General features: G+C 51.8%; 1 protein-coding gene across 1 annotated transcript in view; it reads right to left on the reverse strand.

The window, feature by feature from the left end:
• Window positions 1–1,647: 1,647 nt before the first annotated feature.
• VPS35L (VPS35 endosomal protein sorting factor like) overlaps window positions 1,648–21,976 on the reverse strand; it is a 111,808-nt gene continuing 91,479 nt past the window's right edge. The window contains exons 28-31 of the mRNA XM_014853441.3: window positions 17,655–17,820; window positions 9,572–9,690; window positions 3,435–3,581; window positions 1,648–2,965 (exon numbers count right to left, since the gene is read on the reverse strand). Coding sequence (XP_014708927.3) covers window positions 2,867–2,965; window positions 3,435–3,581; window positions 9,572–9,690; window positions 17,655–17,820 — 531 coding nt within the window. The 3' untranslated portion in view covers window positions 1,648–2,866. The remainder of the gene's footprint in view (window positions 2,966–3,434; window positions 3,582–9,571; window positions 9,691–17,654; window positions 17,821–21,976) is intronic.

Below are 21,976 nucleotides of genomic sequence, written 5' to 3' on the forward strand. Positions count from 1 at the left end.
CCTGCCTGGGTCTTGGCCAACAGCTTGGTCAGATCAAGAGTCTACCAATCTGCGGTAGCCAGGACTCAGGTGGGCCTCTTCCCGCAGAACGTGAACTTGGCCTTCCACAGATTCACCCTTGAGACACAGACTGGAAGAGGCCTCTGCTCTCCCACTCCAGATCTTGCCGGGAGGCCTGCCGGGCTTGGCAGGAGGGATGGTGCACAGTCATCTGGGCGATTCTGGGGAGCGGCGATCGGTTGTCCAGTCTTGTCCGGGCAGAGAGCTCTCAGGGTGTGACGGTCAGGCTTCCCCCTCGCCACTCAGTATGTCAATGTGTCCGTGTAGGAGGGTGGACTTTCGAATTCAGTGTATCACGCTGGCCGAAGGGTCCCTCTTGCCCAGGGGAAGGTTCAGTCAAGTCTGTTCCTGAAGCAGAGTCTAACCAGAGGAGGCTGGGCAGCCAGCACGGCAGGGTGCCAGGCGCCCTCAGAAGGGCCGGAACCTTGCCTCTGCGGCTCTCGGGACACAGCGCCGCCGCTCAGGTGCGCGGTCCGTGCAGTCTGCGGGCCTGGGGGATTTGCTCTGAGCTGGTAGCTGGGCCGCTGTCCTGTGTAAATGAAACAGCACTGGCTGCGCCACGGGCCCCTCTTCCACGCCCAGGGCCCTCCTCAAGCCATCCGCAGGTCTGCGTGGTGTGATCTCCCACTCACTTCACGTCTTCACTCCATGCAGGACACAGCCCTCTCCTGCAACAGGACGGTTTGGGGACGTTGACCGAGTCGGGGAGAGAGGGGCAGGGGCTTAGTTGAATGCTTAGCAGCCCTGTTCTCGAACTTCTTGTTCCTTCTCCCTTGGGGATGTCTCGCCGACCCTCCGATGGCAGGGGCCTTCCCTTATCCGGCCGCCCCCGGAACCTCATGTCTCCTCACCCCTTTATCCCTTGGGGTCATTCCTGCTGTGTCTGCCTGAGCCCACGAGGCCCTGCCCTGCGGCCGCCTTTCCACAACCAGACCGGCCTGTAAAAATATTTGCCGAATAGACAGTTCTCCCCGAAAAGAAACTGCGTATTCCGCTCTACAAACTTAGAACTGTTCAGGTTTGTGATCAGCAGAATAATGGCCACCCCTCCCTAAAGAGGTCCCCGTCCTAGTCACCAGAGCCTGGGGCTACGTTAGGGTACAAGACAGAGGGGACTTTATGGAGCAGACGGATTTAAGGTTGCCAATCAGTTTACCTTAAGATGACCCTGGATTATCCGGTGGGCCCAGTCTGACCACAAGAGTCCTTGGGCGTAGCAGAGGGAGACAGAAGAGTCAGGCGTGTAAGAAAGACTGGGCAGGTTGCTGCTGGTTTTGAAGATGGAGGAAGCGGGGTCACAAGCCAAGGAACGCAGGGGGCCTCCAGAAGCTGGAAAAGGCCGGGAAACCGACTGTCCCCTAGGATCTCCAGAAGGAGCGGGTGGGCCGAAGCGGGTGAGCTCCTCCGGTGTAACGTTTACCTGGCTGAATGTGAAGGGCCAAGTTCAGGTTCATGTGAGAGCATTAAGGAGTCACTCACGCAGGCTTGGGAACTAATGCCATCTGACGTGTACAGCCTCAAAGTAGAAGCATGTAACTTGTGAATTTGCCCATTGCTTTTCAGTTAAATAGTAACACACAGGAAAAGTGGTATAGGAACTAATTTTAATGGAAATAATTTTGTGAAATAAAGGCCACTTAGGAGTATTTGAGCAATGCCACCAAGCCTTCTGCATTTCTGTACGTTCTGTTCAGTAAAGGGGAGGAACGGGCGTTCTGAGTATCTCCTGTTCTTTAACGGAGGCATTTGCTCAACGGAACCCTGGGGGGAGGGAGCCCACTATTAAGGTGGCCAGAAAATCCATAGCATATTCTTGGTCCTAAACTATTCAGTTAGAACGTGAGTTTATATAGATTTACTTTTTAAAATTATTTTCACCACTTTTACTGAGATTATGTGAACTGGAATGGTGCGTCTCACGGTAGAGATGAAATGTAATCCATGTCCAGGGTCTGCCTTCCAAAGGTACAAGAGTTTGGGGGCATTTTTATCCACAATTTGGAGGCATTTTCCTGAGCAAGGGGCTCCAGGCTGTCAGTCGCCACCAGTCAATATTAACACTCTCACTGATTCAGTGGAAGCCCGTCAGCGGTAACAAGAGTCTGATTCCAGGCCCCACCAGACTGGTGGTAAGAAAGTAGACAGTCACACGCGGTTTAGAATTATGGTGCAAAGCAAACCGGGCGATATGTTTAGACACGTTCTCCCCTGGATGGAGAGAGTCAGAAGGCATTACTGAACAGTCCGGCACAAAATGTGCCTTCAGGAGGTCTGTTCACAGGGACTCACGATCTGACACTCGACCTTGCTTTCTCCTTCAACCCACCAACATCTAAGTCCAGTCAAGAGCTGCTTCTGGTAGGAAAAGGAGTGACTTGAGCCATCTGCCTTTTATAAATCCTCAAGGCGGCTCAGGCAACATTCAGTTCCGGACTTGAGGCCCTCAGAATGGGGAGAGAGAACAGTGGCTCCTTAAAAGTGGACTGCTTTTTGAGGTTCTTTTTCCAATAACAAAACAGACACCTTCCAGAAAAGTGTGACTTGCATTCTTCTCTTTCTTGTTAAAGGGCCACGTGAAGGCCATTTGTGCAAACAATCACTAAGACGCTGCTGCTGGGTGAACAAGACTGGATTTTAATGCCCTGACGATTCCCACTTCTTCACCGTTAGAATAATCTGGGTACAGGCCAAAGCTTAAACCAATTTGTATGTGTGTAAAAATAAAATAAAAACAAAAACTCAAAGCAGGTCTTTCTGGAGTTGGCACCAGAGCCCTGAGGTGCTGGCCTTGGTCATGGGCCTGGGCTCAGGTCCTCGTTTGCAGAGGGAGCCTGAGGGCCAGCTCAGTCAGATGACCCATATCTGGCTGTCTGCTTCGCTTCTTGATGTATTCCAGAGTCTTCACCTAGGAGGAAAAAGAAAGATCCGTCTCTCCCTTCTGGTTCATAATCTCTATCCTGGGAGCCCAAGGCTCCAACACTCAGCCATAGTGTGAGCTCGTGCTTTCTTATAAGCAGAGAACAGGTGAAGTCTTTTGAAGGATAAGAGGGGAAGAAACCAGCAGTCTTTAAATCAAACTTCTTTGATTACAACTTGCCCATAAAATCAGATTTGGGTGTGCCCAGGAATGACCGAGTTTTCACATGTGTGGCTTTTATTCAAAGGGAATACTATAATTTTAATACTATACTCTGTAGCGCAAGGAAGTGACCCTGCAGAAATCCTGGGCCTGGTGCCTTTCTAGAAGGGACAGTTGGGCCTCTGATGTCCAGGCCCTGATGCTGTTTTGAGCATCAGTGCAACAAGTGGGCTTGTGTTGCTGGCAGGACCCCCGTGCTTCGTGGGCTTGGCGAGGGGCCCTCTGAGCGCCTCACCATGGTCCTGGTGTCCGCACAGCCGTGCCTCTGGGCCAGGTGCCACAGGTTGACGGAGAGCTGGTTGAGCCTGTTGTTGCGCAGGTCCCCATGGGCCAGGATGCTGTTGAAGAAGGAAAGGCCCAACGAGCTCTGGCGCTTCAGGGCCTGAAACAGAGGAGAGAGGTTAGCAGCTGGCCCAGTGCGGACAGTGGCCTGGGTTCAAGTGCAGCTGTACCACGGGTCTTCTGGAGGGCGAGCTGCTTCAGCAACCTGGGGCCCAGCTTCCTCCTCTGCAGGAGGAGAGTACGGTGACAGCGGCTCCAGCCCTCCACTCTGGGCCCCCACGTGGGAGCAGAAGCAAGTGACACTTCTATGAGCTTCAACGCTCCGCGGGGTCAAGGAATGAAACCACCCAGCAGCGACCGGCCTTCTTGCTTTAAGGCAAGTACAAGTGGAAACTGGAAGGCTAAAATACGTCCCTTCCAGATGAGTCCTCGAGCCACGAGAAGTTGTGGTCACTGTTCCCTGCTTTGGGTGCTGGTAACAAAGACCAAATGACGGCTCCCTTCGAACGCGCTCCTGATGCTTGGTGCCCATGCCCAGCTTCTAAAGGAGCCATTCTACACTCTGACACCAGGTCTTTCCTCCCCTGCTCCACAATCTGATAGGAGAAGTACCCAAACAAGAAAAGACTGACCAAAAAGTCAGGCTAGACCAAACCTGGACCGCAGCTGTGAGTGGTAAAGACCCAGGGGAAAAGAAATCAGAATGCAAGAACAGGCCCAGGAGAAGGGATCACGTTCCCAAGGTAACCCAGGCCCTGGGGAAGGCCAAGTCGACAGGTGGGCTGGGTCAAGGGGGCCAGGTCAGCTCCTGTCTGTGGGACCCCGGGGAGCCGATGCCCCAAGCCCTGGCTGGGTGCTCTTGGCTGGCACTGCAGAACATCGGTGCTGCTGGGAGCCTCACGCCTCTGCTCTGCTCCCTGGCAGCTCTTGGGCACGGAGCCCTCACACTGTGCCAGGGATCATCTCTGTGCTTTACACAACTCATCTCATTCAGTCTTCACAACAGCTCTGGGGGAGGTGCATTTCTAACCCCCTAGGGTCGACACAGTTCTGGAGCTGTTCCCCAGGATTCCCAGCCCTGGTTGGCCAAAGGCTAATCGAGGTGCTGCTGTGAAGGGACCTTGCAGATATAATTAAGGTTGTGGACCTTAGGGAGATAATCCCAGATTATCCAGGGGGCCCAGTCTAATCACTTGAGCCCTAAAGAGCAGAAATTTCTCAGGCTGGTGCCAGAGACAAGTAGCGGAAAGGAAAGAAGAACTGGAAGGGGAGATCGAGAGATTCAAAGCATGAGGAGGATGCGAACCGTTGCTGGCTTTCAAGATGGAAGGGGCCGAGAGCCAGGAAATACAGGTGGCTTCTAGAAGCTGAGAACAACCCCCAGCCAACAGCCAGCAAGGAAACAGGACCTCTGTCCTCCAACCGCATGGAACTTAAGTCCGCCCACACCCCGAATGAGGTTGAAAAGTGGATTCTTCCCAGTGTCTCCCCTAAGAGCCCAGCCAGTCAGCACTTTGCTTTTGGCCTTGTGAAACCCAGAGCAGAGAAACCAGCGCAACCAAGACCCACTGCTGGCCTCCCAAACGGAGATAATAAGTGGGTGTTGTTTTAAACTGCTAAGTTCGTGGCAATGTGTTAAGGCCGCAATAGGAAACCCACACGCTCCCGTTTTGCAGATGAGGCCCTTGAAGCTCAGAAAGCTTTGGGAACTTGCTCAAGGACCACAGCTGCTAAGTGCAGAGCACGGCTGTGAGCTCCGGAGCCCATGCTCGTACCCACACCAGCCCCTGTCCCACCCAGGTTACAGGATGTTCCCACAGAGCCATGGTCAGCATCACACTAGGAATCCAGATTCTGAAGGGGCTGAGCGATCTGCCCGAGGCAGCCTGCCAAGTGCAGCTGCAGTTTCATCCAGGGAGGCAGGAATGGCTCCATGTGGTTTAGAACAAAACACTTCTCCTGCTTTTCTTAACTACTCTAGGTGGATAAAACCACCCCACCTACCACTGATCCATCCATCCATCCACTGTCCGTCATTCCACACACATCTGGGGTGGCGCCTACAGAGCGGCAGGCTCTATGCTAATGGCTGAGCCAGCATATTCACCACCTCTTGCCATCCTCTCTTGAGTGAGAACTTAAAATCTTTTAGTGGAGGGGGTAAAAAAAACTGCCAAGGAGCAGCTTCGAGCGTAGTTGGGCGAGGGGGGCTGAGTAACCACGAAGAGACTCGGGCCTTCCCAAATTGAGCCTGCCCTGGCAACGGGCTGGACCAGGTAACAGTCACAGAAGCAGCGGAGGTGACCATGACCGGCACTGCCATCAAGGAGTGGGGTCGAGCGGTGTGGTGCCCAAGCCTGCCAACCCTGGGAGACAGGGTGGCACGTGCCTGGCACGGGCTCGTGAGCTGGCTGGCGGCTGCCTGCTTTGCGTTCCTTTCTGTCATCGGACAACACAGATCTGCCCCCATCGGGACCTGGGCAGAGATCACCATTCAGCAGGTTCCAGCCCGTCCTGCTCACCTTCTAAACTGGCCCTCATCTGACGCCTGGGAGAACAGGAGGGCCCGCTTTCTGCTCACTCTAGAGGACCAAGCTAAAAGAAAATGGCATTTCACATCCAACTAAAGCAGTCCCCCCGAGAGAGGCCCTGTAACCACATTTCATCAAAGTGGGAGAGGTTTTCAAAAAGTCAAGTAAGCAAAACATCTAACTGGCTATTTCTCTGTTTTATATCTTCTCAATAAGCATTTTTCCCTGAAAAGCTCAATTCCCCTTTTAAATGCACAGCTCATTAAAAATGAAATCAGTAGAGATGGGTCTGAGGGGTGAGAAAGCATGCCAGCCAACATGCAAGGACCCAGAAACCCATGGACGTGTTATGAGAGAACCAAGTCAGGGCTTCAAGCCCCCTCCTCTCTCCACAGAGATTTTAAATAGAAAAGAGCTTCTTTTCATTCCTTTCCTATGAGAACTGTCATTTCCAGGAAGCTCCCAGGGTCTGGCATGGTTCCCAGCCACACCACACCCAAACATACAACTTCATAGAGCTCGTGATTAAAACAGGGCTGGCCCCTTCACGGGGGTTCAGAGGACAATTTTGGAAGCAGGGCTGCTAAGAAGAGGGCCAAAAGATGAGACACTCAGGACCGGCCCAGCCCTGGGGTTTCCGACAGCACGAAGCTTCGCTCCCTGCCGAGCGGAGAGGAAGCTGGCCCCGCATGCACTGGAGGACTCCAGCTCTGAGGCCCCTGCCACGTCGTGGTCGCCTCTGCTCAATCCCACATCGCACTGTAAAATGCAGGCTGCCGCGTTTCACTTCATCTCGGCCCACCCATGTTTTCCTAACAAATGTGCACATGCACAGACATTTTCGGTGAAAGTCCCCAGTAGTTATGCGAGTTGACATGTTCTTCAGAAGCAGCCCAGCTTTGCTATTCTTTCAGAATTCTGTTTGAGTCGTTACCACTGTCAATGCCCCCTCCCGCAAGAGAAAAAGGGACAAATGTTAAATGAAAATAGTTCCAGGTTATATGGTCCTTGGCTTTATTTTTATGGTGAGCTTGGGGTCCAAGGCCACGGTCGCTTATGCTGTCAGCGGCCACCTCTGATTAGACCAGCCTGTCGCATCAGAGTGAAGAAATGCTATTTTCAAACCACATGGCGCATTCTTCTGGGGTGCAACTTGTCAAACACACAGACGGCTCTAAGAGGTCCCTGGGTGAGAAGCTGGAGCCAGAGCCACTGGGTTTAAGAATCAGGAGGAGGGGACACAATTTCCTCGGCTTGGGGAGCAGTGGGGTCTGATGAGTGTGACAAGTGCAGGCTGAAGGTGAGGGCCTCGTGTCTCCGGGAGGGAAGGAAGGGCTGGTTCCTGAAAGCTGGGTCCTGAAGCCCACGGGGAGCTGGCCCCTCCGCTGGGGGAGGGAGCTGCCCCTCCACAGATGGCTAAGTCCCCCCTGCATCAACTCCCGGAGTCCTGGAGCCCTGCAGCCGCGGGGGCCGCAGGGTCAGGGGCACACACAGCCTCCCTCCCTAGAAGGCGCTGGGAGGCTCTCCGCCCCAGAGCGGTGGCGGTTCTGTATTTTTCCTCTGCCCCTCGGGCAGTGCCTCTGACCTTGGCAGAGGCCACTGGGGAGTGAAACCCAGAAAAAGTCCTGCTCTCTCTCCGCACCTGCTTGAATACCTTGAGAAAACGGGAGGCCAGGACATACGAGTGCCATTCATGTGTACACCCGCAGCTATAGACTATTCTGGTGGGTTCTGGTGGGCTGGGGAAGGAGGCTAAAGGCAGCAGAGGGATTGTATACAGTCCTGGAAATGGCTAAGAATTAAACTTAAAATCCAGTTTAATCTTATTTTGTCTTTAAACGGGTTGGTGGGCTGGAGAGTATAGGAACAAAACCTAGGAATGAGAGAAACTCCAGGTTTGGGAAAGAGGGAGCTGGGAAGGGAAGCAATGGAGGGTTCCGGAAGGAAGGGGAGGGCCTTCTTGAAGGCCACTGGGAACAGAGCAGTCCGAAATCCATCTTGGGTTTGGAAAGGGAACCAAGGGAAAGACAGAGAGAGAAAAGGGGCCTGCGAGGAGGGGATCAGGAAGGAGCCGGCAGGTCATCTCCTGCTGGGTGGGAACAAAAAATTGAAAGCTCAGAGCGTCAAGCAGACAGCTGAGTCGTGAAGAGCAAGACCCGGGGGAGCATGTGGAGGCAGAAAGCCAGCCAGGTACCAGCTGACCCAGGGGAAGGATGCAGAGAAAGGTCAGGCACCAGCGCCGACTCCCAAGGCACTGCCACCGCCCCCACCCTGACTACACGACAGCATTCACAATGTCTTCACAACCAACTGTGTGCGCCAAGCCTGAGATGGGGCCTCAGGGATCCATCTGTCATCCAAGTGTTTGGGCTGGCGCTGCAAAAATGGAAGCCACGGTCGGCGTAACTGGGGAAGGGAACCAGGTAGTTATTTACATTGTATTATATGGAAACTACACTGACATCAACCCATCATCTAACTATATGGAGAATATGGAAAAACTGCTCTGAAAACACAAAAGATGCAACATCTGGTGGAAGAATCTATTTTGTGGATAAGAGCACGGGTTCCAGAAGCGTGCCTTGACCGTGTTCCACAGCCGCCACTCGAGGCTTCAGTCTCCTCGTGTGTGAAGAGTTCAGGGACAAGCTGTTCCCACCTCACTGGACTGTTGTGAACATTTGATGAAATAATACAAGCACAGTTCTCAACACTGCCCTTACGTACAGGAAAGGCTGGAAAAACGTAACTTACTGCTGTGGCTGGACAATAAGGTGTGCCACTGCTGAAAAGGTGAGTGGGAAGGCCCTGAGGAGGACGATGCAGTGGTTAGAGTTCAGGCTTGGGGATCTGGGTGGGAACGCTGAGGTCCTACCACAGCCACAGGAAACCGGGGGCTTGGGAGAAACCTCTCTGAGCCTCCCTTTCCTTTTCTGTGCAGTGAGAATAGACACAGCACCCACACCTCACAGGGTTGTGGCGGGCGTTAAAAGAGCTGAGGTGTGGAAAGCACAGGCTATCATACATTCAACACGTGCTGACTAAGCACCTGCTGTGAACCAGGCTGTGTTGGAGGTGTGGGGATGCTGTGCTGAGTGACACAGGGACCCGAGACCGTCTCAGGCACAGGCAGGTCTCCAAGACTCATCTCGAGGTCCTGGTCCCCAGGGAGCGTGCATTCTGCTGGGGGAGGCAGGCAACTGAGAAGCAAACACACAGAGCACTTGAGAGAGTGACCAAGTGTTACCGGGATGACACAGAGGGATGCAGGAGGGCGGTGGCTACTCGAGACGGGGGTCAGGGAAGGCCTCTCTGAGGAGGTACTTTTGAGCTGAGACCTGAATGAGGAGGAGGAGCAGCCAAGGAAGCCCTGGGGAGGCGCACTGCAGGCAGAGATGACAGCAGGAGCAAAGGCCCTGGAGCACTCGATGGACGGTCTGCTCATAAACATGTTACTCACACGGAGGGGCTTCCTTTCCAGAATGAACCAACACCCAAGCACCCTGAAAACGCTGCGTTCAGAACAAGTGGCAGGGAGGGCACGGCAGGGGACACCTACCTCGTCCTTGGCCAGGGTTTTCAGATGCTCCAGGATCTGAGCCATCACCGTCTCACACAGCTTGTTGTTTTCAGCCAGAAACTTGGAGTCTCCCCCGTACAGGCTGTCGTTGGAGTCGACTGAGGGGAGAAACCAGAGCAGTTGGACATTCCCAAGCCCAGGGCCATGCTGGCCAGGGAGAGGCAGCTGCGTAGCACACGGCATCAGCAGATGGCAGGAAGTCATGGCAGGGCAAGTGGAAACAGCCAGAACTTCCCACATGGTCTGGGGTCTTGGGAATCACAGAGAAAACACCTGGCCTTCCGGACAGTCTGGGCCAGAGCCCAGGGGTGTGGAAGGTGTGACCCTCTAGCCCATGCGTGGAGGGGACAACAAGAACCATGGCGACCAATGGAACAGCCGCCAATACTGAGTGCTTCCTGCAGGCCAGACACGGGGCTAAGCGCCTCATACGCATTACTGCCGAGTCCTCATAAGCAGCATGCAGGAGAGATGATATGAACATCCCCTTTGACGATGGGGAAACTGAGGCCCAGCAGTGGTCCCAGCTGGGATCCCAAACCAGGAAAAGACTGCGCCAAGTTGCCTGCTGGGTCACCCCTCCTCAAAACTCCACCGGATGGACCGTTAACATTCTCTGTCTAGTCGCCAACTTGAATCCCTCTGACAATGACTCTTGCCAAATGTCCCTGCTCTCTGCCTGGGCTCCTCCTGTGACAGCCGCTGCCTGGAGTGAGACCAGCCAGCAAGAACAGCCCGAGTTTGACTTCCCTCCCTCCTTCCTTCCTACCGACTGGCCTTCGCAAGAGCACGAGCTGCTCGGGGAAGGAGGGAGCGATCCCCCAGGGACTGCTGTTCTGCCCTTGGCTTCTGTCACTCAGTGATGTCCTAGGCGCTCTTTCCCATCAGCACACACAGATCTGCAGCTCTCTTTCTAACAGCTGAAGAGTACTCGGCTGTAGGATGGACCAGAGTGGACGTAGTTGGTCCCTACCAGGACACCTCCTTTGTTTTCTTTCTTTTCTTTTCTGTTTTTTTTCTTGGGGGGGGGGTGGGGTAGGGCCGGGCTGCTGTGAAGCTTAGAGCCCCTGATGAATGTACCACCCTGCCTTGCAGACTCGATTCTCTCCCTCCACGCCTCCACCCCTTTTCTCGCCAGATCCTTTTTTAGCTGCTTTCATCGCCACTCCCAAATGCTGACTTGTACGTGGCAGAGCGTACTTATTTCGACCTGGTGTGAACAAGTGGCACTCCTGGAGGAGCCCAGGTCAGCAGAGAACCCACAGGCCACACAGAAACCCTTGGAGCACACACGGTGCTAAGTGGTCAACAAGAGGGAAAATGCAGTCGCAGCTTCTGATCAGGCAGAGGCCTAACATTTGGGCCACTGTCCCAGGAATGGTGACATCTGATAAACCATGGGCCATGCCGCTGCCTTGGGAGGGTGTGGCTGTGCACACGTGGCCACATGCACACGGTGCTAATCTGGTTTGTGGTTTAGGGACACTTTTAATAAACCACGTTCAGTGCAGCTTATCGGCTGGAATGTAATTTGTTGTGCTCGTCTTGGCCCAATTAAAAAGAGCATTCGTCACTGTCCCTGTCTAAGGATATGGTCTCCTAGGCACATACAGTTCAGATGAGATGATATTGATGAGAACAGAGCTGGGCCTGTGATGCTGTGGATGCAAACAGTTGGTGACAACAAGTGAGGGACCAAGGGCACGTGGTTCAGCTTGCAGAGTGAGAGCTGCACTGGGCAGTCTCATCGTGGTGGAAGTCATGAGCCGTCCGTCAGTGTCTACACAGACATACTCGCTGGACTGCTGGGTGAGCTCCAGAGCCAGGGGACCACGCTCCACAGACCTGGCCGTGGAGACACAGGAGCCAAGGTATGATGTGCAGGGCTGGCTGTGAGCTTGCAAGGAAGTGACTCCCTATTAGGGTCACTAATAGAAAAATTAGCAAATATATCAACGTCAACGCATCAGAAATACGTTATCTGGCCTATAATTTTATGAAAAAGAAAAAGTTTGAGTTTACTAATAATCAAAGGACAGAAAACTAAAAAGACAGAAGAACTTTTTAAAAAATCACCTATCAGATTTGCAAAGGTGAGAAAGAATGATAATTCCTGGTTTTGATGTAGGTCCGGGAAGTCTCATAGGAATTAATAGTTTGGAAATAGGTAAGAAAAGCCTAAAAAATGTCCAGAACCACTTCATACCCATTAGGACGGCCATTGTTAAAAAAAAAAAAAAAAAGGAAACTAAGAAGTGTTGATGAAGATGTGGAGAAACTGGAATCCTTGTGCACGGCTGGTGGGAATGTACAAAGGTGTATCTGCTGTGGAAAAGCTTGGTGGGTCCCCAAAAAGTGAAACGTAGAGTTACCATATGATCCAGCAATTCCAATGCAGGTATCTGCCCAAAGGAGACGAAAGCAGAGACTCAAACAGATACTTGTGCAAGAATGTTCACAGCAGCATTATTCACAATAGCCAAAAGGTGGAAACAACCCAAGTGTGCACTGACAGATGAGTGGATAAACAAAATGTGGTCTGTCCTACAATGGAATAGTATTCAGTCATAAAAAGGAAGGAAATTCTGACACGTTACAACATGGATGAACCTTTAAGGTATTATGATAAGTGAAATATGCCAGGCACAAAGGACAGATATTGTATGATTCCACCTATATGAGGTACCAAGAATAGGCAAATTTCTAGAGACAGAAAGCAGAATAGAAGTCATCAGAGGCTGGGGGGAGGGAGAATGGGAAGTTATTGTTTACTGGGTACAGAGTTTGTTTGGGATGATAAAAAAATTCTGGGAATGAATAGTGGTGATGGTTGCACAAGGCTGTGAACATACTTGATAAAACTGAATTCTGCCCTTAAAAATAGTTAAAATGGGGGGCCAGCCCAGTGGCAGAGTGGTTAACTTTCACACTCTCCACTTTGGTGGCCTGGGGTTCACAGGTTCAGATGCCAGGCACGGACCTAGCACCACTCATAAAGCCACGCTGTGGCAGCATCCCACATAAAGTAGAGGAAGACTGGTACAGATGTTCGCTCAGGGACAATCTTTTTCAAGCAAAAAGAGGAGGATTGGCAACAGATATTAGCTCAGGGCCAATCTTCCTCTCACACACACACAAAAGTTAAAATGGGGGCTGGCCCAGTGGCATAGTGGTTGGGTTCACACGCTCCGCTTTGGCAGCCCAGGGTTCGCAGGTTTGGATCCTGGGTGCGGACCTACATACTGCTCATCAAGCCATGCTGTGGTGTGTCCTACATACAAAACAGAGGAAGATGGGCACAGATGTTAGCTCAGTGACAATGTTCCTCAAGCAAAAAGAGGAAGATTGGCACAGATGTTAGCTTAGGGCCAATCTTTCTCACCAAAAAAAAAAAAAATGTTAAAATGGTGATACACATTTTATCACTATGTATATTATACCAATAAAAAAGAGTAAAAAAAAAGTCTTAGTACAAAAGAAGTCCAGATCTTTGACTTGGGAAAACCACTCCAAGGGATTTGCCCCAAGAAAATAATCCAACAGATACAAAGATGCACGTACGTGATGTTGGTTGTTTCATTATAAACAACATGTTTATTATATGTTCACTGTATGTTCATTACAAACTGTTGTTTATAATGGTGAGAGGAGAGGCAATGTAAATGTCTATCAATAGAGTTTTGATTAAATGCTCTGTGGTATAGCGTTAGATAAAATACTATGAGGACAATGAAAGCATATGATCTGTAGCGGTTAAATACCATACGCTATACCACTGCTACAATATACTGTTACTAAAAGATAATTACAATATATAGTCACAAAAAAGCGACAAAACAGTATACGTAGTAGAGCCCCTGTACATAGCACGCACACATATATTATATCCATACATTTCCTAATTTACAATTTCCTAAGAACCAATTTTTTAATTTAAAAGATAGTTCATTATTTATTTTTATTTTTATTTTTTTTAGCTACTCACTGGCCAGTTTATTATTTTATCTATTTCCTTTAGAGTCTGTCTTGACTCTCGGGGGAACGGGACCGGTATAAGCATACAGTAATTAATTGATCAGAAAATTTCAGGGATGCTTTATGTACCTTTCTGGTTGCTATTTCAAGAATAATAACTCCTCCTTCTTCTTGTTTCCCCAGCTTTTTATTTTAAAAACATCAAGGCCATAGAAAAGGAGGGAAAACCGCACACTGACTACCGGCCTCTCTCTCACCGAGACTCACCAACTGGTACTTCTGTGCAAGCTCTCTCTCCTGCTCCCTCTACAACACACAGACAGACAGACAGACAGACAGACACAGAGTTTTTTTGGCTGAACACTGGTAAGCCGGTTGCAGACACACTGCCTGAGAACCAGGAGAACAGCTGGTCTGTGTGCTGGCGGCCTCTGCGCGCAGGTCACCTCTGGTCACCTCTGCACTGCCCGTTTAGGGGGACTCTTCCGGGGATGCTTTCTCAGGCCGACTGCTGGCTTTGCAGCTGCCCCTCCGACACCAGGCTGGGAGTGAACAGCCCTGGGCCACAGGGCTCTGGCCACTGTCGCGACTGCTAGCCACCATGCAGAGGACAACAGTTATTCTCTCAAAAGCCAAAGAACATGATTCAGCCATTTACTACCACCTGACTTTGCAGGCGGCAAAACTACAGCTGGTGAGAGAATGTCTCGCGTCTACTGCTGAGGCCCAGGACAATTCCCGGCCTAAATTCCCAGCCTTACTCCCGCCTGGAATCTACTCTCCTTCGGACTAGCCCAGCACTGGAGGAGAGAGACGGTCTAGGACCACCCGTGGCCAACCACCCAAGCTGCAGGCTTCCAGACCAGAGCGCCTGAGGTGAGTTCACAGCAGGCTGCACACGTGCGTGCACACACACTCACTCACTCGCAGCAGCTAGTGGGTGAGGGCCTGCTCTGCGCCAGCTTCTGGGCTAGAAGCTGGGGACCCGGTGCGAACAAGGCCGACCTGGTCCCTGCCCTCGCAGAGCTCACAGTCAATCAGGAGCCGGACGAGCCAACAGGCAATCGCAGGGGCGTGTGCCGACTGTCGGGAGGGGCGCTACGGGGCTATGGGATCCTAAATCCAGGCTTGGGATGGAACTCTGGAATGAGCGAGAGCCAGGCTGAGCCTTACAGGTTGAATTCACCAGAGGAAGTAGAAAAGGGGTGAGGAGCGGGGAATCGAGTTTCCCTGCTGAGACCTGGTGGTGACAGAGGGAGGGAGCAGAGGATTGAGAATTAGAAGGAAGTTGGTCAGGCCAGAGAGCAGAGTGGGCCTCAGAGTGCAGATGCGGCGCTCCCAATGGGAGAAATGACAGCACTGGCAAATGGCCACTAAAAATAGCCCAGGACCCCGCGTCTGCCTGGCGCTGGGGTCACAACCCCGAATGCTTCAAGGGCCTGGCAGGTGACGTGGAGGAGCGAAGGGGCTCCACTGGCTTCACAGAGCACCGGGGGGTGCTCTTCCCCTGCCCCACGCGCTCTGCAGAGTGAATAAACCACTGCTCGCGTCCAGGAGTAGTCTGCCCTCCCCATCAGACGCGCCCACTCTCTCGCAGGCCTGCATGAAAGCACCCGGCGTTATTGCTCCAGGTAGTTTCAGAGCGTTCTCTTCTCGTTAATCTGGAAAGACAGCAGCCACGGCATCCTTTGTAAAGGCACAAAATATTCACCCCAGTTTTTCAGAAGTTCTAAGCTGTGTCAACACCATCTAAAAGGCTGCCTAGAATAAGAAGGGATGGGAAAATGGAACCCCAGCCCCTGCAAAGCCTCCGTGGCCCCTGGGCCTCTCTCCTACTGAGACAACTGTCAGGTCACGATGTGCATCCGAAGTAAACACAGCCAGGCCAAGGAGGACAAGAATACCCAGGCTTCTGTTGTCATCTCTAAAAGCTAGAAGACTCGTCTCCCGCCCATCAAATGTAGCTGGATTCCCTTTGCTGGCACTCTGGCTCCCAGTCGGCCCTGGCTGTAAGGTGTAGACAGAGGATCAACGGAATCTGCCTGAGGAAGAGACGAGAGAGGAGAGGGCAGGAGAGAGGAGAGGGCCTGCTCCTCTAACAGCACCTGTGGTTTACAGACCCCCTTCCACGTCAGTGTCTGGTCCTCAAAGGCTTCTCTGCTGTTCAGAGCCTTTGATGTGCCCTTCACAAAAGAGGAAACAGGAATGCCAACAAACACAGGAAGGGTACTGGACCCTATTAGCCATGAGAGAAATGCAAATTACACTCATCAGAATAGCCAAAATGAAAAAGACTGACCACACCAAGGGCAGATGGAGCCCTCATTCACGCCCAGTAGGAGTGGCAACTGGTATAACCATTTTGGGAAACGGTGAGGCTGCATCTACCAAAGCTGAACATAAGCAAATCCAACGAGCGGCAATTCCACCTGCAGGCGTATACCCAACAGAAATGTTCACCAAGAATTACACGTTTGGGAATGTTCATAGCGGCACTCATCATAATAGCCCAGAAGTAGAACTGGAAACATGCAAATGTCTATCCCTAAGGCAATGAATAAATTCTGCTGTATTCATACAGTGGAATACTATACAGCAACACAAAAGGATGAACCACAGCTGCACCCAACAACACAGAAGAATCTCCCAGACATAATACTGTGTGAAAGAAGCCAGACACCAAAGAATGCTTGCTAAATGAGTCCACTGACATAAAAATGAAACTCTGGCAAGCTAATTTGCTAAACTAAATGGGCAAACTAAAAGGTAGAAGTCAGGACAGTGGTGGACCTCTAGAGAGGAAAGTGGTTGTGCTACTGGAAGGGGGCACGCAAGTGACTTCTGTGGAACTAGTAATGTTTCATTTCTTGTCTGGGTGGCGGTTGGGGGGGCGTTCACTTTCTGGTCATTTGCTGAGCTTTACAGTTTATTGTATGTATGTAATATGTTATGCTTTAATTAAAACATTGTTATTTTGTAATCAACGAGGCAGCATAACGTATGTCCTACAGTTCCGAGTGTGAATTCCACTTCCAGCACTAACTGGCCATGAGCCCTTGAAACCACGTGGTTGGTAAACTCTGTTATCTTTCTGAGTCTCCCCTTCTAGTAACATGGGGACACGAATGCCTGTCCTCATCTCAATGCTGTCAGGATTACAGGAGAAAGAGGCCCACAGAGTCTGGCGCAGTACCTGGCACGCAGTAGGAGCCCAGATCGTGGCAGCTACCATCATCAACATTAACCAGCTTCCCTAAGTTACATCTTCACCATCAGCCCCCAAATCCCAGCTAGAGAAAGCCTCCGAGAATTACCAAAGAAGGCCATCCCTTGGCACTCCAAATTTGTTCCCTGGAATTTCCAAGCATAGAGAGCAGTGCTTAAACCTTAAAGTATACAACTACTGGCCAAAGCACTTTTAACAATAGGGCTATTTTTTGGAAATCAAAAACTGGAACTGAGGGTCTAACAAGCAGGGGGATGCTTAGGCTCAGCGGGCAGAGGTCTGGATTGGGAACTGCCCCAGGTTACGTCTAGGACATGAGGAGGCTGCCCCCAAACTCACAGCAACAAATTCAAAATGGCTGGTAGGAAGTGGGGGAACAAGGCCATCTCCTTTTTCCCGAGCCCCTGATCTAAGAAGGGCTCATGCATCACCTGAGAACTGCGCAAAAACACCCAGGCCAGGGTCCCACCTCCTCTTAGGAACAGAACCGAGATGAAGCTCATGCACAGGGATATTTAACCATCTTTCTAGGTTATTCTGTAGCATGCCAAAGAGAGCACCCATCCAAAAGAGTGCTTCTCCCAGCTCGTCTGATTGTCAAAATGATCTTGGATGCTTGTCAAAGATACACATCCCCAGGACTCTTCCCGGGGATTCCAATTGAGAAGGGGTAGGATGGGGCTCAGGAAGCTGCATTCTGAAGAGTTACCCCCGGAAATTCTTACACTGGCAAATTCAGCAAGGCCCTGGACTAGGTTCATGGTAGGTAAAACACAAGGGGTTTAACCAAAGAGAAATGACAACCCTCCACTTGACTTTCATGAAATTCGGGCCCAGCGCGTCCGGGGCGGGGACCCCTACCTTTGTCTACGTGGTAGAGATAGGTCTCCTGGCTCATGGCGGACAGGAGGTGCAGGACGCAGGTGTAGATGCGGACTTTATCATCACTGTTGTCCTCCCAGGTGTAGTCCTGGATCACACCGAGAAGCTCTCGAACGAGAGACAGGACCCCGTGTTCAGGATGATCCTGATGGAGAACCAAAAAAGGGTAAGTAATCCTAGATATGAAGCAGGAGGAAAAAAACACCAAGACAGCATCCCAGGTCCCTCCCTTTACCTGCTGTAGGGAAATTAAAGTGCCAGCTACGGTTAAACACAGAGAAAAGTGACACAACGTTGCCGATCCCACTAATCAGCATGCTCCAGTCTGGGGAGACGCACTTTGAGAGCATCTCTTTTTGGGTCTCAGGGATGAGAAAGCAGTTACCTGTCAGTTTAATGGCCAGTTTCCAAAATTACAATCTTGTTCTTACATGCGTAGCGGTAAAAAGTCCCGTTCCTCCAACTACAAAAGCAAGATTATGGGTCTCGTGGCAGATGGAATGGCAGAAGCCACCTACTCTGAGTAAGCCCCCAAATGATCACTGTCATCATCACAGGCACCGACTTTAAACACAGCCTCGCTCTTCAGGGCATTCAAACACTGACAGCCAAACTGAGGATGCTCTGCTGGGAAAGGAAAAACCCAAGAGACAGTCGCAGAGCTTGCAAGTGTTTCTCAGATGCTAAACTGAATCCAAACAGAGCACCAGGATGCAAAACAGTCAGCGTCTTCAGTTCCAAAAAGGCACGGATGATCATGTGGCTCCCTGCGTAACACTCTGTGAAGATGCCTCCCTCCGCTGAGAGCGAACGCCCAGCTCCTGCCCCGTTCCCTCGCCAACCCGTCCTGTGCGCTTTGCCCCTCACTCACTCCAGCCGCACCTTTACGGCTCCTGGGACCAGCTGGACCGCTCGGGTCCCGGCAGTCCACAGAGGGCACTCCCACAGGGTTAAATGAGGATGGTTTAATGAAGGGTTATTTATAAACACACGGGCAGGGTGAAGGGACCTAGCGAGGAAGGGTGAGGCACGCAGGGCTTGGCAACGCAGGGAAGCCATCACCACCATCAGGCTGACCCCACACAGGAGGGAGCGGCATTACTGCAACGTGCAAGACCTGCAGCTGGAGGAGCTGTGGCCTTGGCTGGAGGGACAAAGCCATTGCCAAACTGTGGCCAGTGACTGTCGGGGGTTAACTACCCTAACCCTCGCTCTCCTCCAGCCCTCCAGTCCCCACGGCGGTACTTCCCGCTGGCTGAACTAGCTGGAAGCCAGAAGGAAGCAAGTCCAGGTGACTCAGTCCCTGGAGGCCAGTCGCCCACACGGATCAGATGGAAGGGCAGAGGATGCTCCAGGCACCTCACGTGCCAAGGACGTTCTGGCCTCCCGGCCCTCCTGTTGCCTCTGACTGGAATCTTTACCTGCGAGACTTGGCCAGACTGCCTCCGTGAGCGCCTCTGGATCTCATCTACATGTCAGCTCCTCAACAAGGCCGCCCCGACCTTCCATCCAGAGCCGCCCCAGTTCCTCTGTATCACAAACCACCTGTCTTGTCGCTTCAGAGCAGTTCTCACCATCTGAAGCGATCTTTATTCCCTCAGAGGACTCCCCAACAGCATCTCTTGGTTTATCTGTTTCTCTCTTTCACCCTCGCCTGTGACCCCCAGGAGGACAGGTACTTTCTCTGTCGTGTTTGTCAATACTCCACTGCCAGGACTGCTGGGGAACACGATGGAATGCTGCCTGTCCCTGTCCCTGGTTCTGGGACAGAGCTGGGCACACGGCAGGCACATGGTAAATAATGCTGAACTGGTTACATCTTTTGAGTACCTTCTATGTGCCAGGAACCGACGTGGCTACAAATACAAATAACAGCAGCTAACTTTTCTGGAAGCTACCAGAGCTCTTCTATGTTCCAGGGAGACACTATCCGCTCCCCCCGACCACAGATGGGAAATGAGCCACGGAGAGTTAAGCAGCCTAATGTCACTGCTGGTACATGGAGGAACCGGGATTCGAGCCCCAGCAGAGCAGCTCCAGGGCAGACATTCCTAACCACTAACACTATTTATACTGCCTCTCTGCAGAAGAATGAGGCACGGCCCGACTTCACGCAGCTGGCTACCTGGGGGAAGGCACACATGGAGTAACCATTCTCAATCCAGGCATGGGGTGTGAGAAGCATTACAACCGAGGTGGGTGGGAATTGACAGCCACCCAATCCACCGTGCGTGGACACAGCCGTAATACTTCCAATGTGAGAAGGGGGGAGGGGGGAGATGTTCTGTACAGCTGTTAGCATCCACAGGAACTGCTGTCAGGGTATCAGCAAGAACGACGACACGTGACACTCAGATGTCTGAATGCCTCACACGGCACGCACCAGAATGCCCACCCCATGCCTGCCTTCCTTTCAGTCGGCCTTGGCTGGCCGCTCACCACTGCCTGCTCCGCTCACAGCTGTTTCTAACTAGGCTATTTGGTTCTGCTATGTGGATGTTCAAAATATACTTTATTTAAGGATCTGCCTTGGAGAGACGACGATCTGAATGTTTCAGTAACTTAATTTCAACACAAATGTTGTGACTATTGTGGGAAATGATTCAACACACCTCCAGAAAGGTGGGCGAAGGGGTCATGGTGACATAAAGCTTTGCAGTAAGCTACGTCTGGGAGTTTTTGCTCATAAGTGAAGAGACGAGAGATTATGTCCAACCCCCATATGAGGAAAAAATTCTCCAAGATATCCATGCTTCAGTGGTTCCAACATTAAAAACAAATTGTACTCTGATGGCTCAGTGAAAGCAACTGAAGCAAGGCAAACACAGGTTTTTTACAAAAGAAGGAAAAAAAGGTCCTGGATTCAGCTGGTAATCCGAGTGGGAAAAGGGTCCCTTGATGTCCCCGCCAGGGCTGCCTCCCTGACAGAGCAGATGGATGCCCGTGAGGGACTCTTAACCTCTCTCGCGCCTGGGCAGACAGGGGCCTGGCTTCCACTATTAGCAAGATCCCGTTGGGTCCCTGGTCTGTGGAAATTCTTCCATTAAATGTCACTCCTCAGGGGGAGAAGGAATAACCTTGAAATGACTAACTTCCCAGGAGAGCTGAGCTGAGAGGCAGTGAAGATAGCACAGAGCACAGACATCCTGGCTTTGAATGCTCTCTGGCCGCTTACTGGCTGGTGACCCTCGCGTGTCACTTCACCTCTCTGTGCCAGGGTCTGTTTCTGTGAAATGAGGGTAATAACAGGCTCGTTGGGAGTGAATATTTGTGAGCTGCTGGCTGGCTCATTGTAAGAGGTGTGTAATTGTTGGTTAAACAAATAATAAAGTCCTTTAGAAAAGGAGCCAGAACACGGCAGGGCTGGGAGGAAGAGCGGAAAGAGACGGGACTAGGGGACACGGAGGGGGTGGAAGGGCAGGAGACAGGTCACCATGCAGACTCGAGGCTGTCGCTTACTGTCTAGGGAGCTACCTGGCCCTGCGGGAGCCAGCCCGTCTGTCTCGCCAGCTTACGCCCCTGGTGTCCCTCAGCCTCCCCATGCGCTGGTCCGCGGCTCTCCTCCAGTCCCTCCGAGGCACACGGCCCGTTCCCACCTCAAGGCCTTTACACGCTGTTCCCTCCGCCCAGAATGCCCTCTGCTCCCCCTCTGCACTCAGCTAAGTACTTAGTTAAGCCTTCCTTCGGAGCTCAGCTCAAGGGGCACTTTCTCTGGGGACTTCCCTGACCCACGTCCCCTCACATCTGAGGCTCTCAGAGGCCCTGCACTCCTTCATGGCACTTGATACAACCGTAGTTCAGCGTGTATTTGCTTAGCGTCTGTCATCTGGAGTGGGAGGACACGCTTCTCTGTTCACTCCTCAATTCCCAGGTCAACAAACATTTGCGAAACAGGGGGAACGAATGAAGCTTAGCTCCCGACATCCTGTTCGGCCACGACCGGACCTGTTCACGAGGAGAAGTAGCCGAAATGACACTTCTCTGCTGTGTCTAGGTAGTTAGTGCCAGGAAACTGATGGCAATAACATTTGCATTGTCTACAAATTTCAGCTCAATCACAGTTGGGCCTCTGGAGCGGTAACACCGAACTTGTGCAATGAATTTTGCTTTCCTCGTCCCACCAAACGTTGTTAAAAGAAATGCGTTAGTTCAATTATACAGAGAAGACTGTCCTGCAGTCCACCAAGATGGTGATCGCTCCTAACACCACCCAGCAGGCTCCAGAACACACCACCAGCGGCCTGCTGCTGAGGAGAGGGGACTGTCCCAGGGAATGTTTATTTCCACATTTATAAGTACGA

The sequence above is a fragment of the Equus asinus genome, chromosome 14 (assembly GCF_041296235.1).
Source record: "Equus asinus isolate D_3611 breed Donkey chromosome 14, EquAss-T2T_v2, whole genome shotgun sequence".
Lineage (NCBI taxonomy): Eukaryota > Metazoa > Chordata > Mammalia > Perissodactyla > Equidae > Equus > Equus asinus.